The sequence below is a fragment of the Oryza sativa genome, chromosome 3, assembly GCF_034140825.1.
Source record: "Oryza sativa Japonica Group chromosome 3, ASM3414082v1".
NCBI classification, from domain to species: domain Eukaryota; kingdom Viridiplantae; phylum Streptophyta; class Magnoliopsida; order Poales; family Poaceae; genus Oryza; species Oryza sativa.
Genome location: NC_089037.1, coordinates 8,142,135 through 8,156,391, shown reverse-complemented (window position 1 = coordinate 8,156,391; position 14,257 = coordinate 8,142,135). Strand labels below are relative to the sequence as shown.

Here is a 14,257-nt window from a genome sequence, read left to right as displayed (position 1 = left end):
TGTTTGACTTGGCTATATGGAATCCCAGCTTTTTTAGCCTCGTGCATTGTCTGAATTTCGAAAGAAAAGGTCGTTGCTTTTTATAAGAAAGGTCTGAAGGAAAGAGTCATCTGCATAACGCCTTCAGACTTCCCCTCGAGCATGATTAGGTACCGGTGATCAGGCCAACGAACTGGAATGGGTCTCTGGTCAAGATTATTGTACAAAATCAATGAGTTCATCGTGCATTGGAAGCAAGCTTAAGGATATAGTTGATTGACACTAGCATCTTGTCACTTTCAGAAGCTAGTGGCTGTGGCTACAATTGTGCAGGAGCAGGACGGCTCATGCTTGTAGCATCCTTGTCTTCCAACTCTTTCCCTTGGCTTTACAACCATGTGCATATAAAGTTCTGATGGTGCCATGCGCTTTGGGAGTAACTGAAGGTGCATCGGATGTACACTAATCAAACTCCAACTTTTGGGGCTCCTTTGAAACACAACAATTCTGTAGGATTTTTTTTTTAAAAAAATAGTTCATTCTTGCAAAAATTCCTCCAAAATTTTTCAATGATACTAATACAAAATGATTTCATTCACTGGTGTGAAACATTATCTTTCATCCTCTCTTGGGACATGGTAATAGCAAGGTTACTAAAATCGCGATCCTGAATCGGAATCAGAAGTTCTTAGTAGTATCACAATCTTGGAATCATACATAAAAAAATCGTAAAATCGTAGATTCTACCTATATAGAATCGTAGAATCAAGCACCTTAATTAGAATTGTAAAGTCGTAAAATCGTAAGAGAGAGTCGAGATTTTGACAACTTTGGGTAGTAGTTACCATTGGGCTGAATCATGTGGTTTAATTAAAGTTTAAACTAGAGTTTATTATTTCAGTATGATTCAGCTACTTTCCATTGCGTGTTGAGGCAAGATTATCTAAGTGTGGACCTGGTCGCTGTTGTGGCAGTTTTATTAGGTGGTCACTGTTCTGACTTGAGTGTACGCTATAGTTTAGTTTATGAAAAATCATGTAGCGATCTCGGCTCCTGTAGCGGCGTCTGATTGCGTACACATGACATGAGTATTGATTTACAATTGTTTTGGGGGAAGGCTAATTAAGCACACGCTTTGACTGCCTCTTTACTACCAATGACCATATGTCGATGGCTGCCTTCCTTGTCACTGCTACGAACGTTTGCCGTCAGTTCATCATAAGCAATTTGAATTTGAATTATTAAAGTTTGATTCAATGCCGACTAGTAGTCTCCTTTGGAATATGGAATGCAGGAATTTCAAAACAACTTTTCCCCCCGGGCAATTTGGAAAGATTTTTACATAACTGAACTAAAATTTTTAAAATGTCTGCAGAATTCATGCGGTCCAGAGAAACCCGTACAATTCTACAAGCCCACAATCCATTTCCTGATTATCTCAAACCAGCAGATAACTCACATTTTTCCAAAAAATGAAAATCATAACAATTTTTGTCTAAGTCACACATTTTCACTCAGCGAATAGTTTTCAAACTGCGAAGTACAATATGCAAATTATGTGTCAAACTATCTATATCTTAATATCTATACTGCTTTAAATGATGCTAGTGGTAATATCTGAGTTTGTTTCTAACGCCACAAACTGATATGTAGGACCATAAGGTCTCACGTGAATTTTTTTTCTTTGCATATGACATTATATGCTTAATCAACTAACTATGATGTGAACTTGTACTTTTTGCTTTTAATTGTATCTTTTCCTAGAAAAAAATACCCGTGCATTGCAACGGGTGAAGGCTATCTTAATTTTATTATTATTATACTGTTTAGTTAATGTGACATTCACTGTAGAAATTTGATTGGATACTGTTTTTACAAGATCATAATCTATAATTAGGAGTCCGATCGTTTCAAGTTAGCATGCGAGTTTTCTTTAAGAGATTTCTTATATGACTCCTTCTATATTTCTAAAAGCAAATGGATTTAACAACTTACTCAAATAAAACTATGTAATTCCAAAAGCGAATAAACTTAAAACCCGACTCAAACGCAGATGACTTACGAAAGTACTAGTAAAAACATTTTTAATTTTTATAATAAGCATAGAAGAGATAGAGATATAATATCCGTTGTAGCGACCTTTAGGTCGTGTACAAAAAATTCTCTTAAATCCGGATAGCTGATAAAGAGAAAAAAGAAGGAAAAAAATACACCAGAGGTCCCTTAACTTGTCATCAAGCTACAAAATCATCCCCCAACCACAAAACTGGATATATGGCATCACTTAACTCACGAAACCGTTCAGTTTAGGTCCTTCGGTGGTTTTGACCCCAGGGTTGTCCGACGTGGCGGCTAAGTCAGCGTGGATCCCACATGTCAGGAAGGCCACATCATCGCCCTCTCTCCTCTTTCTTTCTCCTCATCTCTCCCTTCCTCGGTTCCTCCTCTTTCTCACTCTTCTCCATGGCGGTGGTGGCTGCGAGGCGGGAGGAGGGCGGCGCCGCGGCAGTGGATGATGCCGGGGGGGAGGGGGGCGATGACGGGGGAGAAGGGAGGGCGTTGGTGTCGATGGCGGCAGCGACGCGGGAGAAGGGTAGGGCATTGCCGCGTGGGCAAGGTCGAGGATGGAGACCCCGGCGGCGGCGAGGTGAACGACCTCATGGCATCGCACAAGCATGGCGGCGGCCCGACGGAGCTCTGCTGCTGCCAAAGATGGGCCCGACAGGCATGCATCGGCCGTCGTGGGCGAGCGCTGGGTGGCGGAGCTCAAGGAAGATGAGGGCGCCGCTGCCACCGCCTCCTCGCCCGCCGCTGCATCGTCGGGCACCAGATGTCCTCTCTCGCCTCGTAGCCGCCGCCGCCGCCTTGTCGCCCACTGCCGCTTCGCTGGGTGCCGGATGTCCTCTCCCGATTTGCAGCCGCCACCGCGTCGCTGGGCCTCGGATCTCCTCTCCCGCCTCGCAGCCACCGCCGCCGCCGCCTCGTCGCCAGGCACCGCGTCGCCCACTACCGGCTCTCCTCTCCTGCCTTGGCACGACGACCTCCTCCCCACCCGCCAGCAGCCGTGCAGAGAGAAGCAAAGTGACAAAAGAGAGGGGATGAAGGGAGAGGAGGGGAAAGAGAGATGGTGATGATAGACATGTGGGTCCCACGCTGACTCAGTCGCCATGTCGGACAAACCTGGGTTCAAAACCACCAAAGGACCTAAAGTGAACGATTTTGTGAGTTAAGGGATGTCATATATCCGGTTTTGCGGTTAGAGTACGATTTTGTAACTCGATGACAAGTTGAGGGACCTTCGGTGTACTTTTTCCAAAAAAAGAATAAGCCCGCCCAAGAGGTTAATGGGCCCGGCCCAACTTGATCCGATGCGGGCTGCGGCCACCGACTCCGAATAAGACAACAAGTCCACGGGAGACTTCTCTTCGCCGTCGTGCACACGCGCTCGATTTCCTCGTGTCCCTTCTCTCTCTCGATCTCCCCCTCGCTTTGCTTTCCCCAAATCGCGCAGCCGCCATGGAGGAGAAGAAGCTGTCCTTCTCCATCCCCTCCAAGGCCCGGCCGCCCAGGCCGGCCTCCCGCCCCGCCGCCACCGCCGCCGCCGCCGCCGCATCCGACGACGGCGAGTACTCCGCGCGCGCCCCGGCCCCGCAGTTCGTCACCGAGTTCGACCCCACCCAAACCCTAGCCACCGGGGCCGCGCCGTCCGTCATCGCGCCGCTCCAGAACTCCGGCCACTTCCTCAACCACCGCTCCCGCAAGCCCTCCTCGCTCCCCACCCCGGAGGAGGAGGCCGCCCTCGCCGCGTCCGCCGCCGGCGGCCCCTCCTTCGTGCTCGACACGTCCACCGCCCCCGACAACCCCTCCTCCCACATCGCCTATGGCCTCACCGTTCGCAACGCCGCGGCGGAGTTGGAGAAGGCGGCGGAGCCGGAGAAGACGCCCCCGCCTCCTCCTGCAGCTGGTGCCCCCAGCGGCGACCTTATGCTGCGGAGGTACAAGGAGGACATGGCCAGTCTCCCCGATCACCGCGGCCTAGATGAGTTCCGCGATGTGCCCGTCGAGGGATTTGGTGCTGCGCTGCTTGCTGGATACGGCTGGTCGGAAGGTAAAGGTATTGGCAGGAACAATAAGGGGGATACCAAGGTTGTTGAATATGACCGCCGTGCCGGTACACAAGGGTTAGGCTACAATCCCTCTGAGGCCGACCCTAAGAAGACTCGCGCTGGCGAATGGGTTGTTGGTGGGAACAAGGAGACCCAGAATGGAAATGCGAAGAAGAGAGACCGTGACAGTAGAGGTAGAACAGAGGATAGAGACTCAAGCTCCCGCCAGAAGAGATCCGGTGAGCGGAGGGCAGAGAGAGAGGTCCAAGAAAAGGATAGAAATTCTCGACATACTAAACAAGTTAAGATTGGTGGTGGTGGAGGTGACAAGATGCGGTGGTTACACAGCGATATCAAGGTTAGGGTGGTTAGTGAGAGGTTGAGCAAGAAGCTGTACTTGAAGAAGGGGAGAGTTCTCGATGTTGTGGGACCTACAACATGTGACATAATTATGGATGATCAGTCTGAGCTGGTGCAAGGGGTAGAGCAGGATATGCTCGAAACAGTCCTGCCACGGATGAATGGGCTGGTGCTTTTGCTTGCTGGGGAGCACAAAGGATTATGTGGGCACCTTGTTGAGAAGAATTCAGAGGAGGAGACCGGAGTGGTGGAGCTGTCCAATACAAAGGACATGATACGAGTGAAATACGACCAGATCGCAGAATATATTGGAGACCCAGAGTCTCTTGAGTACTAGTTCTTCTTATTCTTGAGGAGCCAGCATTGTCTACCAAGAGTTCTTCTACGTGCTAGGTAATTCCAATTTCTTCTTAATGGTAAACTATAAAGTTGCTGCTTGGACGTGAAGTTTTGAACAAATTTATAGTTTTGCTTTGCAGTAACATATTTATGTAAGTCTGCTACATAGTGATTGAAGTCTCTCTGAGACCCCGAGTAATGGGTCATCTTGTTTTCATGTCTCCTTTGCGTTTGTTTCTTTCTAAAGCCTTAAGTAAACTGTCATTGGCATTCTAGTAATTAGCAACTTGCAATAATTGATGATTCTGATAGCCCTGCAATGAAGGGTTATATATCAATGTTGGAAGCTTCCTGAACATCCTAGCTTCTTTAAATCTTTTACATTGCTATGCGTGTGAGGACAATCCTTATGGTTATTACTGAGTTGCATAGGCTGTAGGCATGGCCTGATCTCACTGTTAAACTTCAATATCTGCAAACTAAGCTTGTGAAAAACATTTTTGTATGCATCACATTATATTATACATTTACTGTACATTTATAATTAGGAATTTTGTTGAATATCAGCATACACAACTCGCTTGGGACTAAAGTATAATGTTCTGTTGTTGATTTTCCTGGACATCATAATGTGTAAATCCTTGGAAGGGAATTCTTCTTTCAAATATTTGTAGAGCCTTTATGGAGCATACTAAAATTTGTGGAGTTTTCATTAAGGGGTTTTTGATGATTTGCCACTCTTTAGATTGGAGATTTGATGATTTACCATCTTGACCCACATGTCATGAACTCAGAGGGTCCCAAATGTCATTGTCATAGGGTGACAAGTGGCAAATCTGATTATTAATAGGTATTGCAGCACTTATATGAGTTAATATAAAAACTTGCTCTTATTTTGTGATTATCTTGTATGTTAGCTATTGATTGCCATTGGAACACCGTGGGATCCAAACTTTGTAGATCATAATACCCCATGTCGGTCGCATACACATGTGGAGTGCTTCACAGCCATACCATTATGGTACTAATTTCACTTCAAGGACACGCATGACCACAATAGTTGGGCCACAGTATTATACTCACCTGCCTATTAGGCTGACTCTCTTTACACTTATTTTAAAATGAGCTTCTATCATGTGTGCATATTATGAACAATGGTTGCTTGTATCGATTTGATGATGATAAACATCCACAGACATTACCCTGTGATGCCATAATCCCATAACCACATCAACGGGATCTAATTATTGCAACACAACATTAAACTGGTAAATGTGGATTATGTTTATCATTTCTGATGATACAGTGCATTTTGTTGCACCCATCATACAGTTCCCATTTGTGGTGCTCATCATACAGTTCCCTCTTTTTATTTTGCGCCCATCAAACAATCTAAAAAAACATTGTCCTGTGATTTTCCTCACTAATCCATTAACACTTCTTACACCTTCTGGTTCTTCATTTGCATGCTGACAAGTAATGGGGTTATTTGTAGAATCAACAATGAGAAGGTCAATAACCTTCCATCAAATATGTCATGACCCGAGGCCATGACTAGATAAACACCGTTGGGAAGATAGTCGGGCGGTGTCGGCTCCTGTAGAAGGGATACAGATTTTGTCTAGGGAGAAGAACATTGTTGGGAGGGATAGATTAGACTAATTGATATTCATTGCTTAATTCATAATAAACACAACCCCATCCTTATATAGATGGTACCAACTTGACCCCTAAGTAAGGACTTAATTTATCTTATCTCTAACTAACTAATAATAATATCTCTAACTTAATTGATCTGGGCTGCCTATGGGCCTCTGCCTTCCGGCCCAATGCCCATGACAAATATGCATAAACTTTTGACTAAGTTCCTTTGGAATATCTTGAATGCACCCTTTCGGTCAGCAGCTTCCAGTTATGTTGGCACATATTACTCCATAGTGCAAATTGGTTTAAGCCCATTATTTCTTATTCACTGATGCATAAATGCCTGGATTTTACTGTATTACTGCTCTAGTAATATAGAATATAATTGGTGGGCCTAATTTATGTTTTTAAAATGGAGGAATGCACATTTCCCCGAAGATGTCCTTGATGGATTGTAACTTTAAGGTGTTAATGAGGGTTACATAAACCTGAAAACAGAGAAGCCAATTGCTTATGGATGTTGCAAAAAAGGCAAGTCTTACTCCACATGTATGTTTCATCTTGCATTTAACATGTGATGATGTCCGCCTGTTTTTCTCTTCTTTTGGCATCAGTAACTTCTGCTTAACCATAATCAGCAACAGCTCCATCAAACTTAATCTTTTTTTCTTTGGCAATAATATCAATCTTGATTTTTGCGAACTATCTCGTAAATGCATGCAGTTAAACCTCCTAACTAATACTCCCTCTGTTTCATATTATAAGTCGTTTTGCCTTTTTTTTTCTAGTCAAACTTTTTTAGGTTTGACCAAGTTTATAGAAAAAAAATAGCAACATCTACAAGACCAAATTAGTTTTATTATAACATTGAATATATTTTGATAATATGTTTGTTTTGTGGTGAAAATGTTGCCATATTTTTCTATACACTCGGTCAAACTTAAAAAGTTTGACTAGGAAAAAAAAGTCAAAATGACTTATAATATGAAACAGAGGAAGTTCTCTTCTTTTTTTTTCTTTTTTTTTTTGGGTGAGGAACTAATAGTTCAAATTTGGTTTCCATTGTTATCATCCTGAACTCATACAGATCTATCCAAAATTCCTTACCACAAATAGCAACAATTTCATAAAATTTTTTTTGTTTTGGTAATACCATCAAATCTTGAATTTGTTAAGTATCTCATAAATGCACAGATTAAACCTTTCAACAGTCCAACCATTATCTATACAAAACTAAGGCCCTCTTTGTTTAGGCTTATAAGCCAACTTATAAGTCGAAAAGTCTAAGCCAAAACAAACAAGCAGCTTTTTCATTTGGCTTTTTTAAGCCATAAGCCACTCTAACACTATTAAGCCAAAAGCTAGGTTGGAGAAGCTTTTTTTTGGCTTATATGAGATAGATGTATGACTCTACCATTAAACTTAGGACATTAAATCCACTGGCTTATAAATCATATAAGCCAATAAGCTGACTTAAAAGTCTAGGCCAATAAGCCTAAGCCTAAACAAAGAGGGCCTAAGTATCTCATAAATCCTCGGATTAAAATCTTCTAATAATTCATGTCTTCACCTTTATCTATCTAAAACTAAGTATCTCGTAAATTCACGAATTAAAACCTTCTAATAGTCCATGTTTTCACTGTTATCTATCCAAAACTAAGTACCTTGCAAATTCACGGATTAAAACCTTCTAACTGTGTTTTCACTGTTATATATCCAAAACTAAGTATATTGTAAATTCATGGATTAAAACCTTATAACAATTCATTTTTTCAATGTTATCTATCACAAAGGCTCATTAATATGTACCAATTGAACCCCATGCTTCACTTTCTCTCTATATAACCTTCCATGTAACCTCAGCTCACTGCTCATCATGTACAATCGCTGCACACCATTCTTTCGCTGATACATAGGCAAGCTGTGCTAGTTACCAGCTAGGAGATGGTGAAGTGTAGGGCACGCACGACTAGGAAAAAGATTGAGATCAAGCGCGGGGACAAGAAGGTACGAGATGCATGCTTTTCCAAGCGCCACACTACCATCTTCAACAAGGCCAATGAGCTCGCTATCCTCTGTGGCGTGATGGTTGCTGTTGTTTTTGTCTCTCCCAATGCCAATGGCGGGATTTTCTCATTTGGCTACCCATCTGTCAGCTCTGTGGCAAATCGCTTCCTCGCCAATGCTCCAAACAACACCAGTGTGAGTAGCTCAACCCAAAGCGGGAGGGATGTGGAAATCCGTGAACTAGAACGTGAAGAAAGAGAGTTGAAAGAGCATCTACAAGCTTCCACAGATCAGAATAAGCTTCTGCGGGAGGCAATAGCAGCAAGGGATGGAGGGCAATTGATGCTTCTCCTGCAGAGTGATTGTAGTGAGTTGGGACCAAAAGGTCTGGTGAGAGGAGGAACAAAATATTGAAGGATAATGCCATGCGTGTCCATGTTTTAGCAAAACCATAATTTCTATCTGGTTGTTAGTGTGCACCCTTGGCTTGGCTCTCCCTGTAATGTTGCTTGTAGGGTTTGCTCCATGGGAATTCTCTATGATTATTTTGCCAAATGATGAGAACAAATTTATCATAATAATGTTGTGGTTGTCATATTTGCAAGGACTGAGTGCGTAGATCTATATATTAATATTGGTGGTGTTGTGTATTTTATTTTACTTCTAGTGCTCAGTTCTCTTTAGACCTTGTTTCTTTTAATTCCAGCTGCTCTAATCTCTTGTAATTGGTGAATTTATATTATTTGTCCTGCTTGTGATGTTATATCTATCTACTTGTTTGTATGTTTGTTGCATCAAATATAGTTTTCATTTCGTGGGAACTTATACCATTATCTCATTGTGATCATTAACCATCAGTTTAATCTTTAAACGTCTTGTCTGTGCAACATTTTTGCTTCAGTCTCTCGTAATCTATTATGTTCATGGTGAACTTACCTATCCAATCTTTAAACCCATGATGCATATGCAGGTGAAGCTGAAAGTAGAAGTGAACTTAACATCATAGCCTACGCAAAGCGGTGAAAACTGACATGCTTTCAGATGACACATGTACCATTCTGTCCCATGGGTTTATTGACAATCAACTGGATTTTATGTATTTGAAGTATGATGCCCTTTCTCTGATTCGCATATCAATGGAAAAACTCAAAACCGTCTCTAGATTTTGCAGATGACAGTTACGAAGTTCTCTGAATTGCCTCAATCATGTCTTCATTTCTAATTTGTAGCTCTTCTTCGTTCCACAAACTCACTGCTTGTGCATGATATATGCAGGTGGCAGTTGTGCGGTTGTGGTTCCGCAATTCTCTTGTTGGCATTGGGCTTGATCGGTTGTGCTGGCTGCTGCAGCAAATACTCTTTGGTTTGGATTGGGGCTGACTGACTACAGCTGCGCTGCTGCAGCCAGCACTTCCGATCAGGCTGATTACTTTCTGCTAATATACTGTGAGATAATTTCCTGTGCAGAAATATTACTATTTTCTACATTGTACTAAACAACACACGGAGACATACAAATCGTGCTATTTTCCAGTTTCGTAATTCCGTATGACAATGGAACGATACAGTTAATGCACATGCCCCCTTGACGAGATAAAATTCCACGGAGGTCGCGCAAGGAGAGGTGCGTGTTTGATCTGCTAATACGTTGGAGGTCGAGCAAGGAGAGGTTGGAGGTCTAATGTGTTGGAGGTCGAGCAAGGAGAGGTACGTGTTTGATCTGCTAATGCCTTACCGTAAAACTGTCGTAGCACTTCTATTTTGATCTAACGTGCGCCATCTTTATTTTAACATGTAGAACGTTATCTAATTGAATGAATATTCTATTTTATTCCTTGTGTTTGTGAGCCATATTTTATTTATTTTGATCTAACGTGCGCCACCTTTATTTTAACATGTAGAACGTTATCTAATTGACTGCATATTTTATTTTGGAATGTCAGCTGCATGTTTGATTGATGTACGATGATGTGAAATTGTTCATACGCATGTGTCGAGATGGATAATTAGGGGGTGTAGGTGGTGTTCGTAAGACCAAGGCTGTGGCCACACAGCCTTTTAGAATGCCTATGGCACTGTTGCCGTTGGATTGAGATCCCCTGACTAGTATTTTCAGCTGTTTGATTTATAGCGAACGAAAGATCAATCGCTACAGTACTGAAAAACAGTAGTATGGTATTAATGCTATTTTCAACCTTACTAAATTTTGGTAAAGTTGCAAAAAAAGTGGCTATATTTAATTTGCCGCCAAATTTTGGTAACTATATAAGAAATCCTGTCAAAATTTTGGCAAGTTACCAAAATTTTATGCCAAAATTGCTAAAATTTGGTAAGGTTTTTCTTTTAGCATCAAAGTGAACATACCATAATTTACTGTTTCAAACTATTGTCACAGGAAACAACTACAACATCACTGTTTTTGCACTGTGGCGTTAGACTCATTTTATTGTGTCTCTGGCTTTAACGCCTAAAGTCGGAGGATCTGGATCTGTTGTCGTTGACTATCGTAACCACAACTCAAGCTGACGAAGATAGCCTTAATGGGAAAATGTAATGTACAGACCTAGTAAGCCCCGTTTGGTAGGGCTCCAAACTTTAATTCTCAACTCTAAACTCTGAATCCAATGAGAAAGAAGTGGGCATGAAAATGTTTGGCTAGATTGGTTAGCTCCACGCCACCACGTCCTTTGTTGGCATTTTGTCGAACACTTGGTGTTGTCGCCGGCGCTACTCAGCCTGCGCGTCGCCGCCGCCCGCCCCGTAGCCACCACGTCCTTTGTAGCCACCCGCTCGCCGTCGGTCGCCGGTGTCTACCGAGGAAGATGGAGGAGAGAGAACGTGAGGAGATGGGGTAGGAAGGGATAGTTCAGTGGCATTTTGGTGTAAATATACTAAAAAGTTAAAGGGTAGTCGGTCTTTTAGGGTGGAGTGGAGCTATGGAGCAACAAAAACCCAGCTCCGTCCCTGTAGTACAAATCTGTGGAGCAGCTCTACTAACTTCGCTCAAAAAATGAACAATATATACCGTTTGGCATAACTCTAGCTCTAGGTAAATTGGAATTGGGAGCTGCAGCTATGTCAAACGGGGTCTTGATTCCACATTGATTATGGGTTTACTTATATATATGTAGCTGTGGTCTTTTCATAGGGTTGGGAACTAATCCCGCTAACCGTAAAAAAAAAAGCGATTCATTAGCGCATAATTAATTAAGTATTACTATTTTTTTAAAAAATGGATTAATATGATTTTTTATAACAACTTTAATATAGAAAGTTTTTGCAACAAACACATTATTTAACAATTTGGAAAACGTGCACGCGAAAAAACAGAGTGGGTTGGGAAAGGAGGGGGGAGAACACAGCCGTAGTATTGGCATTATCTGATAGAAATCCGGCCCCTGTACTGTACCCATGAATACGATTACATCTTTGCTCAACAGTCAACATCTTCCTAAACTTGAAACTTAGGGTGTGTTTAGTTTAAAAAAGAAAATTTTTTTGTGTCACATCGGATGTTTGACCGGATGTTAGAAGGAGTTTTCGGACACGAATGAAAAAACTAATTTCTTAACTCGCCTGGAAACCGCGAGACGAATTTATTAAGCCTAATTAGTCCATCATCGGTTCCTCCACGACCTTGGCTAGCGAGCGGTGCCCTCTTCCCAAACTTAGGCCGGTGCGCGCACGACCTTGCCTGAGGTGTGCTTGCTAAGTTGCTATCGCCGCATCGCGCGGTACTTACCCCACAGGTCAGCGCCCTCATCATCACGGCATTACACATCGAGGGGAGTAGCCATCCATCCGGCACTGCACTGCAGCCACTGCCAGTGTTGGGGGAGGAGAAGCCGTGGCTCGAGATCTCTCTCCCAGCGCCGCGCCGGCGCTGGCCGTCGCACGGCTACACGCTGCCCCCTGCCCCCGGTCTCGCGTGGCGCGTGGCGGCGTCCGCTCTCCCCCGCGGGCCGTCCGCCGTCGCACCCGCGCTTCGTCACGCGAAACACAAGGATTCTCCCGTACGCGCGCGGCTCGTCGCCGGTGGAGTCGCGGACGGCAAGAGGCGCGACCCGTTCAGTGCTTCGCGTTTCCATATGCCGGACCGGACCGGCCTGTGGCCCATATCTTAGCCTGGGCTGAAACCGTTGCCGCTGCATTGCGCATTAGCTCCTAGTACGTATTTTCCACTGATTTATTACTACTTCCAATTTTTTAGAGCGTTTCAAGGAATCGTTTCCTAGAGAGCCAGTTAAATGTACGTACGATCCTGGCGTCCAAAAATACAATTTATTTTTTTATCAGGGAATCGATAGATGTCAACGTCGATTCTATCTGTGCAGCATAATAGTACACTTGTGGTTGGGTTGCAGCATGCAGACTAATCATTTTGCTATAGCTCACTCAACGCACTTATATAAATATAAATATACTTGAGTGAAAACTAATAATGTTGGCGATCAGTTAGCATGCACTTGCTGATTATCAACTAATCGTCCAATTCTGAGAGGGCCAAACTGCTGGTTGTTAATGAGGGACAAGCAAACCAGCTGCAACTGAAAACTTCAGCTCATACAAGTTTCAGTAAGAGCCAAAGCCTCCCACAACTACAGTATTAAAAATTGATGCGTATAGTTTCTGTATGACCAAACTGATGATAGCTAGTCATAGGTTCATTGCACATTTCATTGTATTTGCACTCAGGCTATACAAAATTACCCTGTCTGTTGTTGAAAACAAAAACTACATAATATTTGATTGCTCCATGTGTGTTCAAATTACAACAGTGGATATCAACCAAATACATATAATGCAAGTGCTATAATTGTATAAGAAATGCAATTCAGTCATATATATATAGCTGATTTACCAAACTGCAGTAAATTAATTAACAGCCCAGCGAGCTAGATAGAACATCCAACCAACCCACACAACGCAGCACGTCCTGCTGCTGTTCTATGCAAAGACAAGCCCCGTTTTCTTTATACCAACTTGCAACAGTCCCATGAGAAATGATTAGTCCAATGTCAATTAGGGGAATCTCTTCTCAGATCATAGTGTCCTCATGCTTAATGACAACAGCAGCGTTAGTTAACCTGCATGTAGCGCTTCCCTGAGAGGGGAGCCGATAAACTACAATATCATAATGCACTCTGAATTATACGGTAGCGCCCCGGCCGGCCTCGTGCCTAACGGTTCAGAATTAGTTTAACTGATTAATGCTTTGTATTACTGTGCTCTTGAACAACCAGCATATACATGGACGGCGGCTCCAGCACTGAATTCCAGTGACCCTCTGAAACAATATTTTGCCATTTCCCAAAAAGTATGTACTGCATAATACAGTAATTTCAGAGAACCAAAAGAGTATTCATATATGCAGTCAGTTCTGTTACTTCTTATCCATGTGAATCGTGATATCTCATGTGGTTAAGACGATTTAATAAAGTTATAATTAAGTCATGTGGTTTTTAAGCTAGAAGGGAGGGTATGTATCAAGCATCGGCATCAGGCTAAAAAAGGCCAAGCGAATATGCTGCTGCTGCCGGCAAAGACATTTTTGGGGTTCAGAGAAAGGGGATGCAAGAAAAGTAAGAGGGAAAAAAGGGGCAGAATGAGAATGTTCATCCTGTGCGTTTTTTGTTGCTGAAACAAAGTGCACGTCGTCACGCCGAGCAGGCCAGTCCCTTCTTGAGCCCGGAATAAAGCTTAGTGTGTTCCTCTTTTTGATCACCCAAATTCGCCTTTAAATTCAAAGTCTTTTAATTCCTTATCTCTCCCTTGCCGAACAATGCACAGTGATCTCGGAGTACTGAACTACTGATGATCAG

The 14,257-nt window shown here is 43.0% G+C and overlaps 1 protein-coding gene across 20 annotated transcripts; it reads left to right on the top strand.

Annotated features, from left to right (window-relative positions):
• The first annotated feature begins 3,406 nt into the window (after positions 1-3,406).
• LOC4332277 (protein MOS2) lies at positions 3,407-10,269 on the top strand. 20 transcript variants are annotated; one of them, XM_066308706.1, is made up of 5 exons: positions 3,407-4,838; positions 6,867-6,959; positions 9,406-9,612; positions 9,711-9,881; positions 10,004-10,269. In XM_066308706.1, the coding sequence occupies exon 1, from the start codon at positions 3,496-3,498 to the stop codon at positions 4,780-4,782; it is 1,287 nt and encodes a 428-aa protein (XP_066164803.1). In that variant the 5' UTR covers positions 3,407-3,495; the 3' UTR covers positions 4,783-4,838; positions 6,867-6,959; positions 9,406-9,612; positions 9,711-9,881; positions 10,004-10,269. The 20 variants fall into 20 exon arrangements, with proteins under 20 accessions (XP_066164803.1, XP_066164801.1, XP_066164806.1 ...); XM_066308704.1 differs by having other exon boundaries at positions 9,970-10,269; XM_066308709.1 differs by having other exon boundaries at positions 6,847-6,959; positions 9,406-9,540.
• The last annotated feature ends 3,988 nt before the right edge of the window (positions 10,270-14,257 follow it).